This window comes from Oncorhynchus tshawytscha, linkage group LG21 (assembly GCF_018296145.1).
Source record: "Oncorhynchus tshawytscha isolate Ot180627B linkage group LG21, Otsh_v2.0, whole genome shotgun sequence".
Lineage (NCBI taxonomy): Eukaryota > Metazoa > Chordata > Actinopteri > Salmoniformes > Salmonidae > Oncorhynchus > Oncorhynchus tshawytscha.
Window position 1 is genome coordinate 38,026,080 of NC_056449.1, and position 27,500 is coordinate 38,053,579.

The 27,500-nt window shown below is 48.4% G+C and overlaps 1 protein-coding gene across 1 annotated transcript in view; it reads right to left on the bottom strand.

The window, feature by feature from the left end:
• Positions 1–27,500, bottom strand: part of LOC112238083 (probable E3 ubiquitin-protein ligase MID2) — a 186,236-nt gene that overhangs the window by 61,996 nt on the left and 96,740 nt on the right. The window contains exons 4-5 of the mRNA XM_042303478.1: positions 20,898–20,993; positions 3,375–3,482 (exon numbers count right to left, since the gene is read on the bottom strand). Of these exons, the coding sequence (XP_042159412.1) occupies positions 3,375–3,482; positions 20,898–20,993 (204 nt within the window). The remainder of the gene's footprint in view (positions 1–3,374; positions 3,483–20,897; positions 20,994–27,500) is intronic.

Consider the following 27,500-nt stretch of genomic DNA (forward strand, 5'->3'; position numbering starts at 1 on the left):
AAGGTGCGCCCTGTCGACCACGCCCCCTGACTTTGAGAAGCTCCGACGCGACATGCATCGAGCCACACCCATCTCATTAGTGGTAGAGAGAGATGAGAGACATTGGTTGTGTATAGTCAGGTTAATGTAATAGTTTGTTAAAAACGTTAGATGCTTTTGCAAGAAGAAAAATGTCCCGAATAATCCTGTTTATACATCTGAAATCAGGCTACTAATAGGACTTTTGATAAATGCAGAATACACATTCTACCACAGTGGCCACGATATATATGTTTTTACAAATACTTTTTGATTCTAAGTTTGGACATATAACGTTTGAATGTGAAAAGTGAAAACTATTCTGAAGATAGCACACGTTCAGTTTTCCCGAACTCACTTCACTCGCGCATAAGAGGCAGGCTTGAGTAACACGCTGCGGGACACATGAGCAGATCATATACATGGCTGGAACTCCAATGAAACCGTTTACTCATTAAGCTGTTTCCTTTAGAATTCAACAGATTTCTCAGAAAAACCAGGTGTTTTAAACGGTGATTGCTAACTTTCCATTATGACCTCACACCGATTTAAGATAAGCAGAGTAAGGTGTTTCCATGACTAATGCCGTACTCGACCATCAGCCATAATCAGTTTAATATCGAATTATTAGTGTGCATGTAAATGTACTCATTATGTCAGACTCATTTTCAATTGGCTGTCACAGCCCCACATTACCAGTATGTGATGGTGAGTTGAGAAGACAATCAGAAGTACTGTTAGAATGTTTTTTAATTGGCTGTCACAGCCCCACATTACCAGTATGTGATGGTGAGTTGAGAAGACAATCAGAAGTACTGATAGAATGTTTTTTAATTGGCTGTCACAGCCCCACATTACCAGTATGTGATGGTGAGTTGAGAAGACAATCAGAAGTACTGATAGAATGTTTTTAATTGGCTGTCACAGCCCCACATTACCAGTATGTGATGGTGAGTTGAGAAGACAATCAGAAGTACTGTTAGAATGTTTTTAATTGGCTGTCACAGCCCCACATTACCAGTATGTGATGGTGAGTTGAGAAGACAATCAGAAGTACTGATAGAATGTTTTTAATTGGCTGTCACAGCCCCACATTACCAGTATGTGATGGTGAGTTGAGAAGACAATCAGAAGTACTGATAGAATGTTTTTAATTGGCTGTCACAGCCCCACATTACCAGTATGTGATGGTGAGTTGAGAAGACAATCAGAAGTACTGATAGAATGTTTTTTAATTAACTGTCACAGCCCCACATTACCAGTATGTGATGGTGAGTTGAGAAGACAATCAGAAGTACTGTTAGAATGTTTTTAATTGGCTGTCACAGCCCCAAATATAAAAGTAAACATTGGCTGTTAATTACAACAACAACAAAACAATTCACATGGTCAGATATCAAAATGGGGGTTTGTGGGCTATAAAGAGTTTGAGAACCCTTGAACTGAACTGCGCCATAGATCACAAGATCTTTCACTACTAAAAACTAAAAACTGTCGACAAAGGGAAAAGTTAAGTTCTCAAGAAATACGCAGACCACGCATTTTTGTTGTTGTTGTTGTTGTTATTATCCTTCGGAAACCTCAGACAACACCTCGCAATCCGATACTTCCGTTCTTTTGATGTCACTCACAGAGTGCTACTATGTGACAAGTCCCCTCTATGTCTTTTCTTTTCTAATCCCTCGCTCACTGTGGCAGTTGCAGTGACACGTTGTGAATGCAGCGTTTTATCTGCCCCCAACAACGTCTCCGTGACTCAGACAGGCTGGCACACACATCAGATCCAGCGCTGTAATGTGTGTAGTAGGAGAGACTGGAGACACCACTCACTTCTTCTGTCGAAACCTCTTTGAAAATGGTAAACAAATTGTCCGTTTTGAAGACCTCTGTATGGAATAGGGTGTAACTTCTGATGCAGACAGTGGAAGAGTATGGTTTGGGACTCAGCCAGAGGAAGAGTATGGTTTGGGACTCAGCCAGAGGAAGAGTATGGTTTGGGGACTCAGCCAGAGGAAGAGTATGGTTTGGGGACTTAGCCAGAGGAAGAGTATGGTTTGGGACTCAGCCAGAGGAAGAGTATGGTTTGGGACTCAACCAGAGGAAGAGTATGGTTTGGGACTCAGCCAGAGGAAGAGTATGGTTTGGGACTCAGCCAGAGGAAGAGTATGGTTTGGGACTCAGCCAGAGGAAGAGTATGGTTTGGGACTCAGCCAGAGGAAGAGTATGGTTTGAGACTCAGCCAGAGGAAGAGTATGGTTTGAGACTCAGCCAGTGGAAGAGTATGGTTTGAGACTCGGCCAGAGGAAGAGTATGGTTTGAGACTCGGCCAGAGGAAGAGTATGGTTTCAGACTCGGCCAGAGGAAGAGTATGGTTTGAGACTCAGCCAGTGGAAGAGTATGGTTTGAGACTCGGCCAGAGGAAGAGTATGGTTTGAGACTCGGCCAGAGGAAGAGTATGGTTTGGGACTCAGCCAGAGGAAGAGTATGGTTTGAGACTCAGCCAGAGGAAGAGTATGGTTTGAGACTCAGCCAGCGCAAGAGTATGGTTTGAGACTCAGCCAGAGGAAGAGTATGGTTTGAGACTCAGCCAGAGGAAGAGTATGATTTGAGACTCAGCCAGAGGAAGAGTATGGTTTGAGACTCAGCCAGCGCAAGAGTATGGTTTGAGACTCAGCCAGAGGAAGAGTATGGTTTGGGACTCAACCAGAGGAAGAGTATGGTTTGAGACTCAGCCAGAGGAAGAGTATGGTTTGAGACTCAACCAGAGGAAGAGTATGGTTTGAGACTCAGCCAGAGGAAGAGTATGGTTTGAGACTCAGCCAGAGGAAGAGTATGGTTTGAGACTCAGCCAGAGGAAGAGTATGGTTTGAGACTCAGCCATTGAGTACAGTCCCTTGGACCATAGGGGACGGGTATAGTATTAAGGGTTAGTGTATAGAAGACTACTGTACCTTGAACCATAGGGGTCCAGTATAGTATTAAGGGTTAGTGTATAGAAGACTACTGTACCTTGGACCATAGGGTCCAGTATAGTATTAACGGTTAGTGTGTAGAAGACTACTGTACCTTGGACCATAGGGGTCCAGTATAGTATTAAGGGTTAGTGTGTAGAAGACTACTGTACCTTGAACCATAGGGGTCCAGTATAGTATTAACGGTTAGTGTGTAGAAGACTACTGTACCTTGGACCATAGGGGTCCAGTATAGTATTAAGGGTTAGTGTGTAGAAGACTACTGTACCTTGGACCATAGGGGTCCAGTATAGTATTAAGGGTTAGTGTGTAGAAGACTACTGTACCTTGGACCATAGGGGTCCAGTAGGGTATTAAGGGTTAGTGTGTAGAAGACTACTGTACCTTGGACTCCTTGATCTTGACAGCGATGATCTGTTTCCTCTGGCGTATGATCTCTACAAGCTCATCACACTCCTCCACTAGCTTGGCCTCGTGCATCGCTGTGTTCACCTGGGGACAGAAGCATAGCACACTTTAACACGGTGTCCAAACTTACACAGGGTTCAAACAAGAACAACAACAACACTGTAGCTGAGATCCTCGTCAACGGCTGTGTTCGCCTGAGGTAGACTTTAATATGCAGGCCAAACAAACACTTACACAGATTCAGATCAACAACACTGTCATGTGAGGTACCGTATCTAGTTAATTTGTCATCTGTGGTTCGGGTAACACATGTTCAGATCTGAGCATGATTTATTTTGATATAATCATTGCACATTCAAAATAAATATTAGAATATATTATAATGTATTATGAGAATGTGATATTCTGTGAAGTGTTGTGGCTCTGTATCAAACTGTTCACCCGCTAACTCCCCCGAACACTGATCATCACTCCACAAAGGTCATTACAGCAGTTAGATCCACTTAAACGTTGATAATCACACACACACACACACACACACACACACACACACACACACACACACGAGTACACACACACACAAACTCCATTAAGTCCATAAGAGCCATCTTATTAACGGTTGGTAATTAACAAGGATAAATGAAATGCTCCAACATCACTGTGGATTACTGCTCAGCAACATAACATTGGCAGATTCACGAGGCAGAGGAATCTTCTTATCCTCCCTGAATCACCAAATCTCATCCCACTGAAACACTGAACCAGGTGTATATATCACCCCACTGAAACACTGAACCAGGTGTATATATCACCCCACTGAAACACTGAACCAGGTGTATATATCACCCCACTGAAACACTAAACCAGGTGTATATATCACCCCACTGAAACACTGAACCAGGTGTATATATCACCCCACTGAAACACTGAACCAGGTGTATATATCACCCCACTGAAACACTGAACCAGGTGTATATATCACCCCACTGAAACACTGAACCAGGTGTATATATCACCCCACTGAAACACTGAACCAGGTGTATATATCACCCCACTGAAACACTGAACCAGGTGTATATATCATCCCACTGAAACACTGAACCAGGTATCCTCACTAATATTGTCCCGAATGCTCAGGGATCATTTCCCTTCTGAAATCTTCTGTCTGTCTGATCTCCAGATCTCCACTCTGACCTCTAGGTGAGGACTTTCCTTAACCCTAACCCCGACATGATTCACTCTGACCTCTAGGTGAGGACTTTCCCTAACCCCGACATGATTCACTCTGACCTCTACTGGAGGACTTTCCCTAACCCCGACATGATTCACTCTGACCACTACTGGAGGACTTTCCCTAACCCCGACATGATTCACTCTGACCTCTACTGGAGGACTTTCCCTAACCCCGACATGATTCACTCTGACCTCTACTGGAGGACTTTCCCTAACCCCGACATGATTCACTCTGACCTCTACTGGAGGACTTTCCCTAACCCCGACATGATTCACTCTGACCTCTACTGGAGGACTTTCCCTAACCCCCACATGATTCCTTCTGACCTCTACTGGAGGACTTTTTAAAAACGTTTTTTATAACCAAGCCTCAGGTTGTTTTTAAAATATTTAATCGATAATATATCAACCGGGACAATCGCTTTTTCAATAGGAGAGGGAGAGACAATGGCTGCCCCACTCTGTTGCGCAAGCAAAACTCATGCGAACACCCAGCTATCCACTGAAGCAATGTTATCTTTCTCGCTCATTTTTTCAAAATAAAAGCCTGAAACTATGTCTAAAGACTGTTGACACCTTGAGGAAGCAATAGGAAAAGGAATCTGGTTGATATCCCTTTAAATGGAGCGAAGGCAGGCTATGGAACATGGAGCTTTCAAAATAGAAGCCACTTCCTGGTTTGATTTTCCTAAGGTTTTCGCCTGCAATATCAGTTCTGTTATACTCACAGACAATATTTTGACAGTTTTGGAAACTTTAGAGTGTGTTCTGTCCTAATATGACAAGTATATGCATATTCTAGTTTCTGGGCCTGAGAAATAGGCAGTTTCAAATGAGTATGTTTATCATCCAAAAAAATAAAAATACTGCCCCCTACACTCAATAAGTTAACTCTGACCTCTAGGTGAGGAATTTTCCTAACCCTAACCCTGACATCATTCACTCTGACCTCTAGTGGAGGACATTCCCCTCCCAGACATGATTCACTCTGACACCTGAAACACATGCTCCTTGAGCCACCTGCCCCGGCCGCTTGGTCTCTACCACTAAATCCTAGGCTGGATTAATGTTTTATCATTCACTGGAAAGATGTATTACTCTGTTCTGACACATAATGGCAACCAAGGGAGCCCGGACCCCTTGGCTAAAATGCACTAGCAATTTTCTGAAATGCACTGGGTAGGGTTCTTATAAGGAAGAGATGGAGAGAGATGGCGTGGACATTAAAAAGACAATTCTAGAGTTATTGTACAGTAATGAGGTTGAAGAACATGTCTAGCTACCGATGCTGGTAATGAATGAAGGATACTCATATATCTCATATAGTTACTAGCTGGGTCTGATCTCATATAGCTACTAGCTGGGTCTGACCTCATATAGCTACTAGCTGGGTCTGATCTCATATAGCTACTAGCTGGGTCTGATCTCATATAGTTACTAGCTGGGTCTGATCTCATATAGCAACTAGCTGGGTTTGATCTCATATAGCTACTAGCTGGGTCTGATCTCATATAGCTACTAGCTGGGTCTGATCTCATATAGTTACTAGCTGGGTCTGATCTCATATAGCAACTAGCTGGGTTTGATCTCATATAGCTACTAGCTGGGTCTGATCTCATATAGCTACTAGCTTGGTGGTGATCCTAACCGACCTAAGACAGAGAATTTTTACTAAGATTAAATGTCAGGAATTGTGAAAACTGAGTTTAAATGTATTTGGCTAAAGTGTATGTAAACTACCGACTTTACCTGTGTAAAAGGTGAAAGAGAGCAGAAAACAGCAAGGAGCCCCAGATAACAGTGAGGGCCTGGGTTCTTTTAAAGGCGCACTCTGTGATATTTAAACCGTTCTTGATCATTTAAATGAATGATGTATACCCATTGATTTATAGCAAGAAAATAAGTTTCCGTTTTGTTTAGTTGGGCCTTTAAAGTGAACAGATCGGTGCGGAGAGGAGCGAAGAACTGGCTGTTGTTTGTCACAGCAGTGATTAGTGCTGGTCTCTCCTCCAGCCTGACAGATTAAACAGGAGTCATGGTGAGAGGCTGTTGTTTGTCACAGCAGTGATTAGTGCTGGTCTCTCCTCCAGCCTGACAGATTAAACAGGAGTCATGGTGAGAGGCTGTTGTTTGTCACAGCAGTGATTAGTGCTGGTCTCTCCTCCAGCCTGACAGATTAAACAGGAGTCATGGTGAGAGGCTGTTGTTTGTCACAGCAGTGATTAGTGCTGGTCTCTCCTCCAGCCTGACAGATTAAACAGGAGTCATGGTGAGAGGCTGTTGTTTGTCACAGCAGTGATTAGTGCTGGTCTCTCCTCCAGCCTGACAGATTAAACAGGAGTCATGGTGAGAGGCTGTTGTTTGTCACAGCAGTGATTAGTGCTGGTCTCTCCTCCAGCCTGACAGATTAAACAGGAGTCATGGTGAGAGGCTGTTGTTTGTCACAGCAGTGATTAGTGCTGGTCTCTCCTCCAGCCTGACAGATTAAACAGGAGTCATGGTGAGAGGCTGTTATTTGTCACAGCAGTGATTAGTGCTGGTCTCTCCTCCAGCCTGACAGATTAAACAGGAGTCATGGTGAGAGGCTGTTGTTTGTCACAGCAGTGATTAGTGCTGGTCTCTCCTCCAGCCTGACAGATTAAACAGGAGTCATGGTGAGAGGCTGTTGTTTGTCACAGCAGTGATTAGTGCTGGTCTCTCCTCCAGCCTGACAGATTAAACAGGAGTCATGGTGAGAGGCTGTTGTTTGTCACAGCAGTGATTAGTGCTGGTCTCTCCTCCAGCCTGACAGATTAAACAGGAGTCATGGTGAGAGGCTGTTGTTTGTCACAGCAGTGATTAGTGCTGGTCTCTCCTCCAGCCTGACAGATTAAACAGGAGTCATGGTGAGAGGCTGTTGTTTGTCACAGCAGTGATTAGTGCTGGTCTCTCCTCCAGCCTGACAGATTAAACAGGAGTCATGGTGAGAGGCTGTTGTTTGTCACAGCAGTGATTAGTGCTGGTCTCTCCTCCAGCCTGACAGATTAAACAGGAGTCATGGTGAGAGGCTGTTGTTTGTCACAGCAGTGATTAGTGCTGGTCTCTCCTCCAGCCTGACAGATTAAACAGGAGTCATGGTGAGAGGCTGTTGTTTGTCACAGCAGTGATTAGTGCTGGTCTCTCCTCCAGCCTGACAGATTAAACAGGAGTCATGGTGAGAGGCTGTTGTTTGTCACAGCAGTGATTAGTGCTGGTCTCTCCTCCAGCCTGACAGATTAAACAGGAGTCATGGTGAGAGGCTGTTGTTTGTCACAGCAGTGATTAGTGCTGGTCTCTCCTCCAGCCTGACAAATTAAACAGGAGTCATGGTGAGAGGCTGTTGTTTGTCACAGCAGTGATTAGTGCTGGTCTCTCCTCCAGCCTGACAGATTAAACAGGAGTCATGGTGAGAGGCTGTTGTTTGTCACAGCAGTGATTAGTGCTGGTCTCTCCTCCAGCCTGACAGATTAAACAGGAGTCATGGTGAGAGGCTGTTGTTTGTCACAGCAGTGATTAGTGCTGGTCTCTCCTCCAGCCTGACAAATTAAACAGGAGTCATGGTGAGAGGCTGTTGTTTGTCACAGCAGTGATTAGTGCTGGTCTCTCCTCCAGCCTGACAGATTAAACAGGAGTCATGGTGAGAGGCTGTTGTTTGTCACAGCAGTGATTAGTGCTGGTCTCTCCTCCAGCCTGACAGATTAAACAGGAGTCATGGTGAGAGGCTGTTGTTTGTCACAGCAGTGATTAGTGCTGGTCTCTCCTCCAGCCTGACAGATTAAACAGGAGTCATGGTGAGAGGCTGTTGTTTGTCACAGCAGTGATTAGTGCTGGTCTCTCCTCCAGCCTGACAGATTAAACAGGAGTCATGGTGAGAGGCTGTTGTTTGTCACAGCAGTGATTAGTGCTGGTCTCTCCTCCAGCCTGACAGATTAAACAGGAGTCATGGTGAGAGGCTGTTGTTTGTCACAGCAGTGATTAGTGCTGGTCTCTCCTCCAGCCTGACAGATTAAACAGGAGTCAAAAAGAAGGAAGTGTCCAAGCGCACGTCCACAAGTCACAAGGGACCTCCCTGTCCTGTCCTGCACTCTCCAGCAAAAAGAGCATTGAGGTCTGTTAAAATATGGATGGTTTTGGCATATGCTTCAACTAAGTGCTACAACACTCTGACTACTGTACACATCACCGAGACGATTATACTGTCAACACAACCGAACACACAGGCAAAACCAACATATATTCAAACTGTTGTCAAAGAAACAACAGAGAAACATAAATACCTCGGGAGAAAAACAATTATCAGTTTATCAATGAGGGTATCTGTCAAACTCTAAAAGGAGAGATATAGCTGAAGGCAGCGTTGCTATGGCATCACTATAGAACCCCACCGGCAGAATCACAGTCCTCGTTTTGATCATATCATCTTGGAGAGAGATAACTGTATGCAACGCAGCGACAACAGAAAAATTCAGGTCACACCAGAACTGTATAGAGCCCCATGCAGCCAGTCAGCCCTCTGTTGTTGTGATGCATTATTAGTGAGCTGTGTTTCTCCCTCCTTTCTCCCTGAAGTGTTATAGAACAGAGACAAAGAACTCTTCCATCTCCTCCTAGCAGGGAGGCTTCTGGGAAGAAACGAGCACGCACACACACACACACGCACACGCACATAGTAGGTTTGACCTCCATTAGCATAGCACGTTAGCATTACCCCACATAAGGTATCCTATGCTTCTCCTCAGAATAACCAAAGCCTTTCACACAAACCTCACACCAGAGAATAGCTAGCAACAAGCATCCATAAGGAAATCCATTTTCTTTTTTTTTTAAAGAAGCTTTTATCAGTTTGTTTTAACACGGGGCAAGTTCTCTTGATGGCCAAGTCAGTCGTATAGCTTAATCATGTATTAGGAATACAAGACGAACAGATTGTTGTGGAGCTGATTCCGTATGCAGGCAGAGGAGGAAGACACCAGTTAGGAGAGGAGGACAACACCAGTTAGGAGAGGAGGACAACACCAGTTAGGAGACAGAGAGGAGGACAACACCAGTTAGGAGAGGAGGACAACACCAGTTAGGAGAGGAGGACAACACCAGTTAGGAGAGGAGGAGGACACCAGTTAGGAGAGGAGGACAACACCAGTTAGGAGAGGAGGACACCAGTTAGGAGAGGAGGACACCAGTTAGGAGACAGAGAGGAGGACAACACCAGTTAGGAGAGGAGGAGGACACCAGTTAGGAGAGGAGGACAACACCAGTTAGGAGAGGAGGAGGACACCAGTTAGGAGACAGAGAGGAGGACAACACCAGTTAGGAGAGGAGGAGGACACCAGTTAGGAGACAGAGAGGAGGACAACACCAGTTAGGAGAGGAGGAGGACACCAGTTAGGAGAGGAGGACAACACCAGTTAGGAGAGGAGGAGGACACCAGTTAGGAGAGGAGGAGGACAACACCAGTTAGGAGAGGAGGACAACACCAGTTAGGAGAGGAGGAGGACACCAGTTAGGAGAGGAGGACAACACCAGTTAGGAGAGGAGGACACCAGTTAGGAGAGGAGGACACCAGTTAGGAGAGGAGGACAACACCAGTTAGGAGAGGAGGACACCAGTTAGGAGAGGAGGACAACAGTTAGGAGAGGAGGACAACACCAGTTAGGAGAGGAGGACAACACCAGTTAGGAGACAGAGAGGAGGACAACACCAGTTAGGAGAGGAGGACAACACCAGTTAGGAGACAGAGAGGAGGACAACACCAGTTAGGAGAGGAGGACAACACCAGTTAGGAGAGGAGGACACCAGTTAGGAGAGGAGGACACCAGTTAGGAGAGGAGGACAACACCAGTTAGGAGAGGAGGACACCAGTTAGAGAGGAGGACAACACCAGTTAGGAGAGGAGGACACCAGTTAGGAGAGGAGGACAACACCAGTTAGGAGAGGAGGACAACACCAGTTAGGAGACAGAGAGGAGGACAACACCAGTTAGGAGAGGAGGACACCAGTTAGGAGAGGAGGACACCAGTTAGGAGAGGAGGACAACACCAGTTAGGAGAGGAGGAGGACACCAGTTAGGAGAGGAGGACACCAGTTAGGAGAGGAGGACAACACCAGTTAGGAGAGGAGGACACCAGTTAGGAGAGGAGGACAACACCAGTTAGGAGAGGAGGACAACACCAGTTAGGAGACAGAGAGGAGGACAACACCAGTTAGGAGAGGAGGACAACACCAGTTAGGAGACAGAGAGGAGGACAACACCAGTTAGGAGAGGAGGACAACACCAGTTAGGAGAGGAGGACAACACCAGTTAGGAGACAGAGAGGAGGACAACACCAGTTAGGAGAGGAGGAAGACACCAGTTAGGAGAGGAGGACAACACCAGTTAGGAGGGAGGACAACACCAGTTAGGAGAGGAGGACAACACCAGTTAGGAGACAGAGAGGAGGACAACACCAGTTAGGAGAGGAGGACAACACCAGTTAGGAGAGGAGGACAACACCAGTTAGGAGACAGAGAGGAGGACAACACCAGTTAGGAGAGGAGGACAACACCAGTTAGGAGAGGAGGACAACACCAGTTAGGAGACAGAGAGGAGGACAACACCAGTTAGGAGAGGAGGAAGACACCAGTTAGGAGAGGAGGACAACACCAGTTAGGAGAGGAGGACAACACCAGTTAGGAGAGGAGGACAACACCAGTTAGGAGAGGAGGACAACACCAGTTAGGAGACAGAGAGGAGGACAACACCAGTTAGGAGAGGAGGACAACACCAGTTAGGAGACAGAGAGGAGGACAACACCAGTTAGGAGAGGAGGACAACACCAGTTAGGAGAGGAGGACAACACCAGTTAGGAGACAGAGAGGAGGACAACACCAGTTAGGAGAGGAGGACAACACCAGTTAGGAGAGGAGGACAACACCAGTTAGGAGACAGAGAGGAGGACAACACCAGTTAGGAGAGGAGGACAACACCAGTTAGGAGACAGAGAGGAGGACAACACCAGTTAGGAGACAGAGAGGAGGACAACACCAGTTAGGAGAGGAGGACAACACCAGTTAGGAGACAGAGAGGAGGACAACACCAGTTAGGAGACAGAGAGGAGGACAACACCAGTTAGGAGAGGAGGACAACACCAGTTAGGAGAGGAGGACAACACCAGTTAGGAGAGGAGGACAACACCAGTTAGGAGAGGAGGACAACACCAGTTAGGAGACAGAGAGGAGGACAACACCAGTTAGGAGAGGAGGACAACACCAGTTAGGAGACAGAGAGGAGGACAACACCAGTTAGGAGACAGAGAGGAGGACAACACCAGTTAGGAGAGGAGGACAACACCAGTTAGGAGACAGAGAGGAGGACAACACCAGTTAGGAGAGGAGGACAACACCAGTTAGGAGAGGAGGACAACACCAGTTAGGAGACAGAGAGGAGGACAACACCAGTTAGGAGAGGAGGACAACACCAGTTAGGAGACAGAGAGGAGGACAACACCAGTTAGGAGAGGAGGACAACACCAGTTAGGAGACAGAGAGGAGGACAACACCAGTTAGGAGAGGAGGACAACACCAGTTAGGAGACAGAGAGGAGGACAACACCAGTTAGGAGACAGAGAGGAGGACAACACCAGTTAGGAGACAGAGAGGAGGACAACACCAGTTAGGAGACAGAGAGGAGGACAACACCAGTTAGGAGACAGAGAGGAGGACAACACCAGTTAGGAGACAGAGAGGAGGACAACACCAGTTAGGAGACAGAGAGGAGGACAACACCAGTTAGGAGACAGAGAGGAGGACAACACCAGTTAGGAGACAGAGAGGAGGACAACACCAGTTAGGAGACAGAGAGGAGGACAACACCAGTTAGGAGAGGAGGACGACACCAGTTACGAGACAGAGAGGAGGACAACACCAGTTAGGAGACAGAGAGGAGGACAACACCAGTTAGGAGACAGAGAGGAGGACAACACCAGTTACGAGACAGAGAGGAGGACAACACCAGTTACGAGACAGAGAGGAGGACAACACCAGTTAGGAGAGGAGGACGACACCAGTTAGGAGACAGAGAGGAGGACAACACCAGTTACGAGACAGAGAGGAGGACAACACCAGTTAGGAGACAGAGAGGAGGACAACACCAGTTAGGAGACAGAGAGGAGGACAACACCAGTTAGGAGACAGAGAGGAGGACAACACCAGTTACGAGACAGAGAGGAGGACAACACCAGTTAGGAGACAGAGAGGAGGACAACATCAGTTAGGAGAGGAGGACGACACCAGTTAGGAGACAGAGAGGAGGACAACACCAGTTAGGAGACAGAGAGGAGGACAACACCAGTTAGGAGAGGAGGACAACACCAGTTAGGAGACAGAGAGGAGGACAACACCAGTTAGGAGACAGAGAGGAGGACAACACCAGTTAGGAGAGGAGGACAACACCAGTTAGGAGACAGAGAGGAGGACAACACCAGTTAGGAGAGGAGGACGACACCAGTTAGGAGACAGAGAGGAGGACAACACCAGTTAGGAGAGGAGGACAACACCAGTTAGGAGACAGAGAGGAAAAGGGAAGAGAGGAGGACAACACCAGTTAGGAGACAGAGAGGAAAAGGGAAGAGAGGAGGACGACACCAGTTAGGAGAGGAGGACGACACCAGTTAGGAGACAGAGAGGAAAAGGGAAGAGAGGAGGACGACACCAGTTAGGAGAGGAGGATGACACCAGTTAGGAGACAGAGAGGAAAAGGGAAGAGAGGAGGACGACACCAGTTAGGAGAGGAGGACGACACCAGTTAGGAGAGGAGGATGACACCAGTTAGGAGACAGAGAGGAAAAGGGAAGAGAGGAGGACAACACCAGTTAGGAGAGGAGGACGACACCAGTTAGGAGACAGAGAGGAAAAGGGAAGAGAGGAGGACAACACCAGTTAGGAGAGGAGGATGACACCAGTTAGGAGACAGAGAGGAAAAGGGAAGAGAGGAGGACAACACCAGTTAGGAGAGGAGGACGACACCAGTTAGAGACAGAGAGGAAAAGGGAAGAGAGGAGGACAACACCAGTTAGGAGAGGAGGACGACACCAGTTAGGAGACAGAGAGGAAAAGGGAAGAGAGGAGGACGACACCAGTTAGGAGAGGAGGATGACACCAGTTAGGAGACAGAGAGGAAAAGGGAAGAGAGGAGGACAACACCAGTTAGGAGAGGAGGACGACACCAGTTAGGAGACAGAGAGGAAAAGGGAAGAGAGGAGGACGACACCAGTTAGGAGACAGAGAGGAAAAGGGAAGAGAGGAGGACAACACCAGTTAGGGAGGAGGACAACACCAGTTAGGGGAGGAGGACAACACCAGTTAGGGAGGAGGACAACACCAGTTAGGGAGGAGGACAACACCAGTTAGGGAGGAGGACAACACCAGTTAGGAGAGGAGGACGACACCAGTTAGGAGACAGAGAGGAAAAGGGAAGAGAGGAGGACAACACCAGTTAGGAGAGGAGGACAACACCAGTTAGGAGACAGAGAGGAAAAGGAAGAGAGGAGGACAACACCAGTTAGGAGAGGAGGACAACACCAGTTAGGAGACAGAGAGGAAAAAGGGAAGAGAGGAGGACGACACCAGTTAGGAGACAGAGAGGAAAAGGGAAGAGAGAGGACAACACCAGTTAGGGGAGGAGGACAACACCAGTTAGGGAGGAGGACAACACCAGTTAGGGGAGGAGGACAACACCAGTTAGGGAGAGAGGACAACACCAGTTAGGGAGGAGGACAACACCAGTTAGGGAGGAGGACAACACCAGTTAGGAGACAGAGAGGAAAAGGGAAGAGAGGAGGACAACACCAGTTAGGAGAGGAGGACGACACCAGTTAGGAGACAGAGAGGAAAAGGGAAGAGAGGAGGACGACACCAGTTAGGAGACAGAGAGGAGGACAACACCAGTTAGGAGAGGAGGACAACACCAGTTAGGAGAGGAGGACAACACCAGTTAGGAGACAGAGAGGAGGACAACACCAGTTAGGAGAGGAGGACAACACCAGTTAGGAGAGGAGGACAACACCAGTTAGGAGACAGAGAGGAGGACAACACCAGTTAGGAGAGGAGGACAACACCAGTTAGGAGACAGAGAGGAGGACAACACCAGTTAGGAGAGGAGGACAACACCAGTTAGGAGACAGAGAGGAGGACAACACCAGTTAGGAGAGGAGGACAACACCAGTTAGGAGACAGAGAGGAGGACAACACCAGTTAGGAGACAGAGAGGAGGACAACACCAGTTAGGAGACAGAGAGGAGGACAACACCAGTTAGGAGACAGAGAGGAGGACAACACCAGTTAGGAGACAGAGAGGAGGACAACACCAGTTAGGAGACAGAGAGGAGGACAACACCAGTTAGGAGACAGAGAGGAGGACAACACCAGTTAGGAGACAGAGAGGAGGACAACACCAGTTAGGAGAGGAGGACGACACCAGTTACGAGACAGAGAGGAGGACAACACCAGTTAGGAGACAGAGAGGAGGACAACACCAGTTAGGAGACAGAGAGGAGGACAACACCAGTTACGAGACAGAGAGGAGGACAACACCAGTTACGAGACAGAGAGGAGGACAACACCAGTTAGGAGAGGAGGACGACACCAGTTAGGAGACAGAGAGGAGGACAACACCAGTTACGAGACAGAGAGGAGGACAACACCAGTTAGGAGACAGAGAGGAGGACAACACCAGTTAGGAGACAGAGAGGAGGACAACACCAGTTAGAGACAGAGAGGAGGACAACACCAGTTACGAGACAGAGAGGAGGACAACACCAGTTAGGAGACAGAGAGGAGGACAACATCAGTTAGGAGAGGAGGACGACACCAGTTAGGAGACAGAGAGGAGGACAACACCAGTTAGGAGACAGAGAGGAGGACAACACCAGTTAGGAGAGGAGGACAACACCAGTTAGGAGACAGAGAGGAGGACAACACCAGTTAGGAGACAGAGAGGAGGACAACACCAGTTAGGAGAGGAGGACAACACCAGTTAGGAGACAGAGAGGAGGACAACACCAGTTAGGAGAGGAGGACGACACCAGTTAGGAGACAGAGAGGAGGACAACACCAGTTAGGAGAGGAGGACAACACCAGTTAGGAGACAGAGAGGAAAAGGGAAGAGAGGAGGACAACACCAGTTAGGAGACAGAGAGGAAAAGGGAAGAGAGGAGGACGACACCAGTTAGGAGAGGAGGACGACACCAGTTAGGAGACAGAGAGGAAAAGGGAAGAGAGGAGGACGACACCAGTTACGAGAGGAGGATGACACCAGTTAGGAGACAGAGAGGAAAAGGGAAGAGAGGAGGACAACACCAGTTAGGAGAGGAGGACGACACCAGTTAGGAGAGGAGGATGACACCAGTTAGGAACAGAGAGGAAAAGGGAAGAGAGGAGGACAACACCAGTTAGGAGAGGAGGACGACACCAGTTAGAGACAGAGAGGAAAAGGGAAGAGAGGAGGACAACACCAGTTAGGAGAGGAGGATGACACCAGTTAGAGACAGAGAGGAAAAGGGAAGAGAGGAGGACAACACCAGTTAGGAGAGGAGGACGACACCAGTTAGGAGACAGAGAGGAAAAGGGAAGAGAGGAGGACAACACCAGTTAGGAGAGGAGGACGACACCAGTTAGAGACAGAGAGGAAAAGGGAAGAGAGGAGGACGACACCAGTTAGGAGAGGAGGATGACACCAGTTAGGAGACAGAGAGGAAAAGGGAAGAGAGGAGGACAACACCAGTTAGGAGAGGAGGACGACACCAGTTAGAGACAGAGAGGAAAAGGGAAGAGAGGAGGACAACACCAGTTAGGAGACAGAGAGGAAAAGGGAAGAGAGGAGGACAACACCAGTTAGGGGAGGAGGACAACACCAGTTAGGGAGGAGGACAACACCAGTTAGGGGAGGAGGACAACACCAGTTAGGGGAGGAGGACAACACCAGTTAGGGGAGGAGGACAACACCAGTTAGGAGAGGAGGACGACACCAGTTAGGAGACAGAGAGGAAAAGGGAAGAGAGGAGGACAACACCAGTTAGGAGAGGAGGACGACACCAGTTAGGAGACAGAGAGGAAAAGGGAAGAGAGGAGGACAACACCAGTTAGGAGAGGAGGACGACACCAGTTAGGAGACAGAGAGGAAAAGGGAAGAGAGGAGGACGACACCAGTTAGGAGAGGAGGATGACACCAGTTAGGAGACAGAGAGGAAAAGGGAAGAGAGGAGGACAACACCAGTTAGGAGAGGAGGACGACACCAGTTAGGAGACAGAGAGGAAAAGGGAAGAGAGGAGGACGACACCAGTTAGGAGACAGAGAGGAAAAGGGAAGAGAGGAGGACAACACCAGTTAGGGGAGGAGGGGAGGAGGACAACACCAGTTAGGGGAGGAGGACAACACCAGTTAGGGAGGAGGACAACACCAGTTAGGGAGGAGGACAACACCAGTTAGGGGAGGAGGACAACACCAGTTAGGGAGGAGGACGACACCAGTTAGAGACAGAGAGGAAAAGGGAAGAGAGGAGGACAACACCAGTTAGGAGAGGAGGACGACACCAGTTAGGAGACAGAGAGGAAAAGGGAAGAGAGGAGGACGACACCAGTTAGGAGACAGAGAGGAAAAGGGAAGAGAGGAGGACAACACCAGTTAGGGAGGAGGACAACACCAGTTAGGAGAGGAGGACAACACCAGTTAGGAGACAGAGAGGAAAAGGGAAGAGAGGAGGACAACACCAGTTAGGAGAGGAGGACGACACCAGTTAGAGACAGAGAGGAAAAGGGAAGAGAGGAGGACAACACCAGTTAGGAGAGGAGGACGACACCAGTTAGGAGAGGAGGACGACACCAGTTAGGAGACAGAGAGGAGGACAACACCAGTTAGGAGACAGAGAGGAAAAGGGAAGAGAGGAGGACAACACCAGTTAGGAGATAGAGAGGAAAAGGGAAGAGAGGAGGACAACACCAGTTAGGAGACAGAGAGGAAAAGGGAAGAGAGGAGGACAACACCAGTTAGGAGACAGAGAGGAAAAGGGAAGAGAGGAGGACAACACCAGTTAGGAGACAGAGAGGAAAAGGGAAGAGAGGAGGACAACACCAGTTAGGAGACAGAGAGGAGGACAACACCAGTTCGGAGACAGAGAGGAGGACGACACCAGTTAGGAGACAGAGAGGAAAAGGAAGAGAGGAGGGAAGACAAACACTTATTGGAATACTTTCCTCTCCTCAGGAGTTGATGAATAACACAGAGATCACTTAATCTGATGGTCTGAATGAATAGTTAGTTACACTGTGGTTCTCCGGGCCCAGACTAACGGGAAATTGAGAATGCGTCCCAAATGGGACCCTATTCACTATTCAGTGCACTATGGACCCTGGTCAGCGCACTAAATAGGGAATAGGGTGCCATTGGGACTCACATAGAGTTTACTGTTTAATAAAGGATGAATAGTGTTGAGAGGGATGGAGAGAATTAAACCAGCGGTCGGCCATTACTGTCACACAGGGCTGAGGGATGGAGAGCATTAAACCAGGGTTCCAACTGTCGACCATTACTGTCACACAGGGCTGAGGGATGGAGAGAATTAAACCAGGGTTCCATCTGTCGGCCATTACTCTCACACAGGGCTGAGGGATGGAGAGAATTAAACCAGGGTTCCATCTGTCGGCCATTACCGTCACACAGGGCTGAGGGATGGAGAGCATTAAACCAGGGTTCCATCTGTCGGCCATTACTGTCACACAGGGCTGAGGGATGGAGAGAATTAAACCAGGGTTCCATCTGTTGGCCATTATCGTCACACAGGGCTGAGGGATGGAGAGCATTAAACCAGGGTTCCATCTGTCGGCCATTACCGTCACACAGGGCTGAGGGATGGAGAGAATTAAACCAGGGTTCCATCTGTTGGCCATTACCGTCACACAGGGCTGAGGGATGGAGAGCATTAAACCAGGGTTCCATCTGTCGGCCATTACCGTCACACAGGGCTGAGGGATGGAGAGAATTAAACCAGGGTTCCATCTGTCTGCCATTACAGTCACACAGGGCTGAGGGATGGAGAGAATTAAACCAGGGTTCCATCTGTCGGCCATTACCGTCACACAGGGATGAGGGATGGCAGAGGGTGATGCTATGGGGATCTGCCCCAAATGGCATCCTATTCCATATATAGTACACTACTTTAGGCCTTTTTCAAAAGTAGCGAACTATATTTATTTACTTATTTTATACCTTTATTTAACTAGGCTCAGGTAGGGGAGAGGAGAGGGACGGAAGCTATATTGTTACACTGGCAATACTATAGTGCCTATAAGACCATCCAATAGTCAAAGGTATATGAAATACAAATGGTATAGAGAGAAATAGTCCTTTATATACTATATTAACTACAACCTAAAACCTCTTACCTTGGAATATTGAAGTCTCATGTTAAAAGGAACCACCAACTTTCATATGTTCTCATGTTCTGAGCAAGGAACTGAAACGTTAGCTTTTTTACATGGCACATATTGCACTTTTACTTTCTTCTCCAACACTTTGTTTTTGCATTATTTAAACCAAATTGAACATGTTTCATTATTTATTTGAGGCTAAATTGATTTTTTTTAATGTATTATATTAAGTTAAAATAAGTGTTCATTCAGTATTGTTGTAATTGTCATTATTACAAATACATTATACAAATACATATTTTTTAATTGTCCGATTAATCAGTATCAGCTTTTTTTTTTTTTTGATCCTCCAATAATCGGCATAGGTATCGGTGTTGAAAAATCATAATCTGTCGACCTCTAGTTTGAACATCTTGACCATGTTCTGTTATGATCTCCACCCGGCACAGCCAGAAGAGGACTGGCCACCCCTCATAGCCTGGTTCCTCTCTAGGTTTCTTCCTAGGTTTTGGCCTTTCTAGGGAGTTTTTCCTAGCCACCGTGCTTCTACACCTGCATATTGCTTGCTGTTTGGGGTTTTAGGCTGGGTTTCTGTACAGCACTTTGACATATCAGCTGATGTAAGAAGAGCTTTATCAATACATTTGATTAATTGACTGATTGAGTTTTAAGAGCATAACACTGTCTTGATAATAAGTATTTGAAGTGACTTTCGATGGCATTTGCAGTAATGTCAGAGTGGGTAGATAAAGGACAATAGAGTCCTGAGTACCAGACTATTAGGACCTGATGGAGGGACAATAGAGCCCTGAGTACCAGACCATTAGGCCCTGATGGAGGGACAATAGAGTCCTGAGTACCAGACCATTAGGCCCTGATGGAGGGACAATAGAGTCCTGAGTACCAGACCATTAGGCCCTGATGGACGGACAATAGAGCCCTGAGTACCAGACCATTAGGACCTGATGGAGGGACAATAGAGTCCTGAGTACCAGACCATTAGGACCTGATGGAGGGACAATAGGGCCCTGAGTACCAGGCCATTAGGACCTGATGGAGGGACAATAGGGCCCTGAGTACCAGACTATTAGGACCTGATGGTGGGACAATAGAGCCCTGAGTACCAGACCATTCGGACCTGATGGAGGGACAATAGAGTCCTGAGTACCAGACCATTAGGCCCTGATGGAGGGACAATAGAGTCCTGAGTACCAGACCATTCGGACCTGATGGAGGGACAATAGAGTCCTGAGTACCAGACCATTAGGACCTGATGGAGGGACAATAGAGCCCTGAGTACCAGACCATTAGGACCTGATGGAGGAACAATAAAGACCTGAGTACCAGACCATTAGGACCTGATGGAGGGACAATAGGGCCCTGAGTACCAGACCATTCGGACCTGATGGAGGGACAATAGAGTCCTGAGTACCAGACCATTAGGACCTGATGGAGGGACAATAGGGCCCTGAGTACCAGACCATTAGGCCCTGATGGAGGGACAATAGAGACCTGAGTACCAGACCATTAGATCCTGATGGAGGGACCATAGAGCCCTGAGTACCAGGCCATTAGGACCTGATGGAGGGACAATAGAGCCCTGAGTACCAGACCATTAGAACCTGATGGAGGGACAATAGAGCCCTGAGTACCAGACCATTAGGACCTGATGGAGGGACAATAGAGCCCTGAGTACTAGACCATTAGCTAGCGAGTTGGGTACTACCAAAGCATGTCCATAGTGCATAAGAGGAGATTACCGTGACTCAGCAGTCACATTGGAATTTGAGACTGAGGTCATGACTGCTGGTGTAGTTTGTAATAGGGTCACAACAACAGCCCTAGACTCACCTCAACCTGCTGACAGATCTGGATGAGTTTGGCCATCTGGTTCTCCAGCTCACTGTTTCTCTTCACCAGGTTGGTGAGGTTGTTCTCCAGGGTTTGCTGTTGGGACAGGCAGAGGAACAGGCCAGTGAGATATTACAGGGAGGGGACCTAAAAGAAATTGCTAAGTGCACCTTTAATTTGGCTTTGCTCTGTGGGAGAAAACAGACCAAGAGAACCGTTGACTGTGTTCAGTGGATGGTCATCCTATTGCCTCTGACCACAGAACATCGGCCGTCATTTTCAATACATTTTCTGACAATACATGTCGACACCCGGAAGGTGATCAACTACACACAGTTGTCATGTCGATCAGTCTTTTCTTTAAAATGAGTGTGAATGGCAATGGATTTCAAACAGGATGAAGCTACTCTACCAACATTGTGTGGTCCCGTGTGGCTCAGTTGGTCGAGCATGACACTTGCAGAGCCCTAACATTGTGTGGTCCCGTGTGGCTCAGTTGGTCGAGCATGACACTTGCAGAGCCCTAAGATTGTGTGGTCCCGTGTGGCTCAGTTGGTCGAGCATGAAACTTGCAGAGCCCTAACATTGTGTGGTCCCGTGTGGCTCAGTTGGTCGAGCATGACGCTTGCAGAGCCCTAACATTGTGTGGTCCCGTGTGGCTCAGTTGGTCGAGCATGACGCTTGCAGAGCCCTAACATTGTGTGGTCCCGTGTGGCTCAGTTGGTCGAGCATGACACTTGCAGAGCCCTAACATTGTGTGGTCCCGTGTGGCTCAGTTGGTCGAGCATGACACTTGCAGAGCCCTAACATTGTGTGGTCCCGTGTGGCTCAGTTGGTCGAGCATGACACTTGCAGAGCCCTAACATTGTGTGGTCCCGTGTGGCTCAGTTGGTCGAGCATGACACTTGCAGAGCCCTAACATTGTGTGGTCCCGTGTGGCTCAGTTGGTCGAGCATGACACTTGCAGAGCCCTAACATTGTGTGGTCCCGTGTGGCTCAGTTGGTCGAGCATGACACTTGCAGAGCCCTAACATTGTGTGGTCCCGTGTGGCTCAGTTGGTCGAGCATGACACTTGCAGAGCCCTAACATTGTGTGGTCCCGTGTGGCTCAGTTGGTCGAGCATGACACTTGCAGAGCCCTAACATTGTGTGGTCCCGTGTGGCTCGGTTGGTCGAGCATGACACTTGCAGAGCCCTAACATTGTGTGGTCCCGTGTGGCTCGGTTGGTCGAGCATGACACTTGCAGAGCCCTAACATTGTGTGGTCCCGTGTGGCTCTGTTGGTCGAGCATGACACTTGCAGAGCCCTAACATTGTGTGGTCCCGTGTGGCTCAGTTGGTCGAGCATGACACTTGCAGAGCCCTAACATTGTGTGGTCCCGTGTGGCTCAGTTGGTCGAGCATGACGCTTGCAGAGCCCTAACATTGTGTGGTCCCGTGTGGCTCAGTTGGTCGAGCATGACGCTTGCAGAGCCCTAACATTGTGTGGTCCCGTGTGGCTCAGTTGGTCGAGCATGACGCTTGCAGAGCCCTAACATTGTGTGGTCCCGTGTGGCTCAGTTGGTCGAGCATGACGCTTGCAGAGCCCTAACATTGTGTGGTCCCGTGTGGCTCAGTTGGTCGAGCATGACGCTTGCAGAGCCCTAACATTGTGTGGTCCCGTGTGGCTCAGTTGGTCGAGCATGACACTTGCAGAGCCCTAACATTGTGTGGTCCCGTGTGGCTCAGTTGGTCGAGCATGACGCTTGCAGAGCCCTAACATTGTGTGGTCCCGTGTGGCTCAGTTGGTCGAGCATGACACTTGCAGAGCCCTAACATTGTGTGGTCCCGTGTGGCTCAGTTGGTCGAGCATGACGCTTGCAGAGCCCTAACATTGTGTGGTCCCGTGTGGCTCAGTTGGTCGAGCATGACACTTGCAGAGCCCTAACATTGTGTGGTCCCGTGTGGCTCAGTTGGTCGAGCATGACACTTGCAGAGCCCTAACATTGTGTGGTCCCGTGTGGCTCAGTTGGTCGAGCATGACGCTTGCAGAGACCTAACATTGTGTGGTCCCGTGTGGCTCAGTTGGTCGAGCATGACACTTGCAGAGCCCTAACATTGTGTGGTCCCGTGTGGCTCAGTTGGTCGAGCATGACGCTTGCAGAGCCCTAACATTGTGTGGTCCCGTGTGGCTCAGTTGGTCGAGCATGACGCTTGCAGAGCCCTAACATTGTGTGGTCCCGTGTGGCTCAGTTGGTCGAGCATGACGCTTGCAGAGCCCTAACATTGTGTGGTCCCGTGTGGCTCAGTTGGTCGAGCATGACACTTGCAGAGCCCTAACATTGTGTGGTCCCGTGTGGCTCAGTTGGTCGAGCATGACACTTGCAGAGCCCTAACATTGTGTGGTCCCGTGTGGCTCAGTTGGTCGAGCATGACACTTGCAGAGCCCTAACATTGTGTGGTCCCGTGTGGCTCAGTTGGTCGAGCATGACACTTGCAGAGCCCTAACATTGTGTGGTCCCGTGTGGCTCAGTTGGTCGAGCATGACACTTGCAGAGCCCTAACATTGTGTGGTCCCGTGTGGCTCAGTTGGTCGAGCATGACACTTGCAGAGCCCTAACATTGTGTGGTCCCGTGTGGCTCAGTTGGTCGAGCATGACACTTGCAGAGCCCTAACATTGTGTGGTCCCGTGTGGCTCAGTTGGTCGAGCATGACACTTGCAGAGCCCTAACATTGTGTGGTCCCGTGTGGCTCAGTTGGTCGAGCATGACGCTTGCAAAGCCCTAACATTGTGTGGTCCCGTGTGGCTCAGTTGGTCGAGCATGACACTTGCAGAGCCCTAACATTGTGTGGTCCCGTGTGGCTCAGTTGGTCGAGCATGACACTTGCAGAGCCCTAACATTGTGTGGTCCCGTGTGGCTCAGTTGGTCGAGCATGACACTTGCAGAGCCCTAACATTGTGTGGTCCCGTGTGGCTCAGTTGGTCGAGCATGACGCTTGCAGAGCCCTAACATTGTGTGGTCCCGTGTGGCTCAGTTGGTCGAGCATGACACTTGCAGAGCCCTAACATTGTGTGGTCCCGTGTGGCTCAGTTGGTCGAGCATGACACTTGCAGAGCCCTAACATTGTGTGGTCCCGTGTGGCTCAGTTGGTCGAGCATGACACTTGCAGAGCCCTAACATTGTGTGGTCCCGTGTGGCTCAGTTGGTCGAGCATGACACTTGCAGAGCCCTAACATTGTGTGGTCCCGTGTGGCTCAGTTGGTCGAGCATGACACTTGCAGAGCCCTAACATTGTGTGGTCCCGTGTGGCTCAGTTGGTCGAGCATGACGCTTGCAGAGCCCTAACATTGTGTGGTCCCGTGTGGCTCAGTTGGTCGAGCATGACACTTGCAGAGCCCTAACATTGTGTGGTCCCGTGTGGCTCAGTTGGTCGAGCATGACACTTGCAGAGCCCTAACATTGTGTGGTCCCGTGTGGCTCAGTTGGTCGAGCATGACACTTGCAGAGCCCTAACATTGTGTGGTCCCGTGTGGCTCAGTTGGTCGAGCATGACACTTGCAGAGCCCTAACATTGTGTGGTCCCGTGTGGCTCAGTTGGTCGAGCATGACACTTGCAGAGCCCTAACATTGTGTGGTCCCGTGTGGCTCAGTTGGTCGAGCATGACACTTGCAGAGCCCTAACATTGTGTGGTCCCGTGTGGCTCAGTTGGTCGAGCATGACACTTGCAGAGCCCTAACATTGTGTGGTCCCGTGTGGCTCAGTTGGTCGAGCATGACACTTGCAGAGCCCTAACATTGTGTGGTCCCGTGTGGCTCAGTTGGTCGAGCATGACACTTGCAGAGCCCTAACATTGTGTGGTCCCGTGTGGCTCAGTTGGTCGAGCATGACACTTGCAGAGCCCTAACATTGTGTGGTCCCGTGTGGCTCAGTTGGTCGAGCATGACGCTTGCAGAGCCCTAACATTGTGTGGTCCCGTGTGGCTCAGTTGGTCGAGCATGACACTTGCAGAGCCCTAACATTGTGTGGTCCCATGTGGCTCAGTTGGTCGAGCATGACGCTTGCAAAGCCAGGGTTGTGGATTCGATACCACGGGGAACCCGTATGGAAAAATGTATGAACTCACTAGTGTAAGTCACTCTGGATAAGAGCGTCTGCTATCTGACAAGCATTTTAAAAATGTAAATGTACATACATACAAATGTATGTTATTACAATTATTGTGGGAAGTGAAAATACAATTTAAAAAAAATATTATTTGAATGTAAATGACCATCTTGATCACTACCAACTGAACTACAGGTTATAGTTCCCCAATAAACCATCTGAACTACAGATTATAGTTCCCCAATAAACCATCTGAACTACAGATTATAGTTCCCCAATAAACCATCTGAACTACAGATTATAGTTCCCCAATAAACCACCTGAACTACAGATTACAGTTCCACAATAAACCATCTGAATTACAGGTTATAGTCCCACAATAAACCATCTGAACTACAGATTAAAGTTCCCCAAAAAACCATCTGAACTACAGATTATAGTTCCACAATAAACCATCTGAACTGCAGATTATAGTTCCCCAATAAACCATCTGAACTACAGATTATAGTTCCCCAAAAAAACATCTGAACTACAGGTTATAGTTCCACAATAAACGACTGCAAAATAGCATCATCCGTCCATACCAAAGCCAATATTCAGTTCTGAGCGATAAAAGATAACACAAGATAACCTTGAAGCAGAGAGAAAGATCATCAGAATAGTTCTCTGTAGAAATATTCAGAATACTATACAGCTACATTCACAACATTCAATGGTGATGAGTGAGGTTGAGATCCACAACTCAAAAGATGTGTGTTGATGAATCATGCTTCTAATAATTGTTTTTTGAGGGTTAGTCAGAGGGTTGAGATCCCTGACAGTTAGTGGGTTAGTCAGAGGGTTGAGATCCCAGACAATTAGTGGGTTAGTCAGAGGGTTTAGATCCCAGACAGTTAGTGGGTTAGTCAGAGGGTTGAGATCTCAGACAGTTAGTGGGTTAGTCAGAGGGTTTAGATCAGAGGGTTTAGATCAGAGGGTTGAGATCCCAGACAGTTAGTGGGTTAGTCAGAGGGTTGAGAACCCAGACAGTTAGTGGGTTAGTCAGAGGGTTGAGATCCCAGACAGTTAGTGGGTTAGTCAGAGGGTTGAGAACCCAGACAGTTAGTGGGTTAGTCAGAGGGTTTAGAGAGAGAGAGAGTTAGTCAGAGGGAAGAGAGAGAGGGAAGAGAGAAAGAGAGAGAGAGAGAGAGAAAGAGGGAGAGAGAAAGAGAGAGAGAAAGAGAGAGAGAGAGCGAGGGAAGAGAGAGAGAGATAGAGAGAGCGAGAAAGAGAGATAGAGAGAGAGAGAAGAGAGAGAGGAAGAGAGAGAGAGAGGGGAAGAGAGAGAGAGAGAGAGAGAGAGAGAGAGGGAAGAGAGAGAGAGAGAGAGAGAGAGAGAGAGAGAGAGAGAAAGAGAGAGCGAGACAGAGAGAGAGAGAGAGAGAAAGAGAGAGAGAGAGAGAGAGAGGCAAGAGAGAGGGAAGAGAGAGAGAGGGAAGAGAGAGAGAAGAGAGAGAGACAGAGAGAGAGACAGAGAGAGAGAACATAGCAACCCATGAATTCAACAACAACAACAGTGACGACGGGAAGAAACAACAGCCGCAGGCAGCACAACAAAGAGGAATAGTCACAACAGCTCTTTTTTTGAAACGGGTGTCTGTTCACGCATGTGAATGAGAAGCATGAGAGGAAGGACAATCCAAACGTCCACCTGGCTGTGCGGCCGTACCTGGCCATTGTCTCAATGGCCTCTCCCTCCCCAAACACCAGGACAACCAGGACACTGACTGCATCCCAAATGGCACCCTATTCCCATCATAGTGAACTACTTGGCCACTGGTTCAAAAGAAGTGCACTATATATGGAATAGCTTGCTATTTGGGAGGGAGACAGTGATGTAAAAAGGCAAGCGAACCATTGGGTGACTCACCACAACGCCTGTCTTTGATGCCTCCATTACTGCGTCAGATACTCTGCCAGGACTCACTTGAAAAGCCTAGAAACACACACATAGACTGGTCAGGTCTTCTACACTAGGAACACACACATAGACTGGTCAGATCTGCTACACTAGGAACACACACATAGACTGGTCAGGTCTGCTACACTAGGAACACACACATAGACTGGTCAGATCTGCTACACTAGGAACACACACATAGACTGGTCAGATCTGCTACACTAGGAACACACACATAGACTGGTCAGGTCTACTACACTAGGAACACACACATAGACTGGTCAGGTCTTCTACACTAGGAACACACACATACAGACCGCCTTACTGGTCTACAACAAAAACCCCTGTTAGCCTTACTGGTCTGTAACAAAAACCCCTGTTAGCCTTACTGGTCTGTCTGCTATACTCCCGACTGACACGTTAACCTAACTTCTGCTCAATCCTCGTCTCTTTCTCTCTTCTCTTCCTGTGTGACTAAATCTTTCGAGGTGCAGGTGAGTCTGTGAGCCTGAGTCCTGCTGTCCTGTCCAATGCCTGCTTGAAACTGTGAAATGACTGCTTGCTAGAATTCATGGCA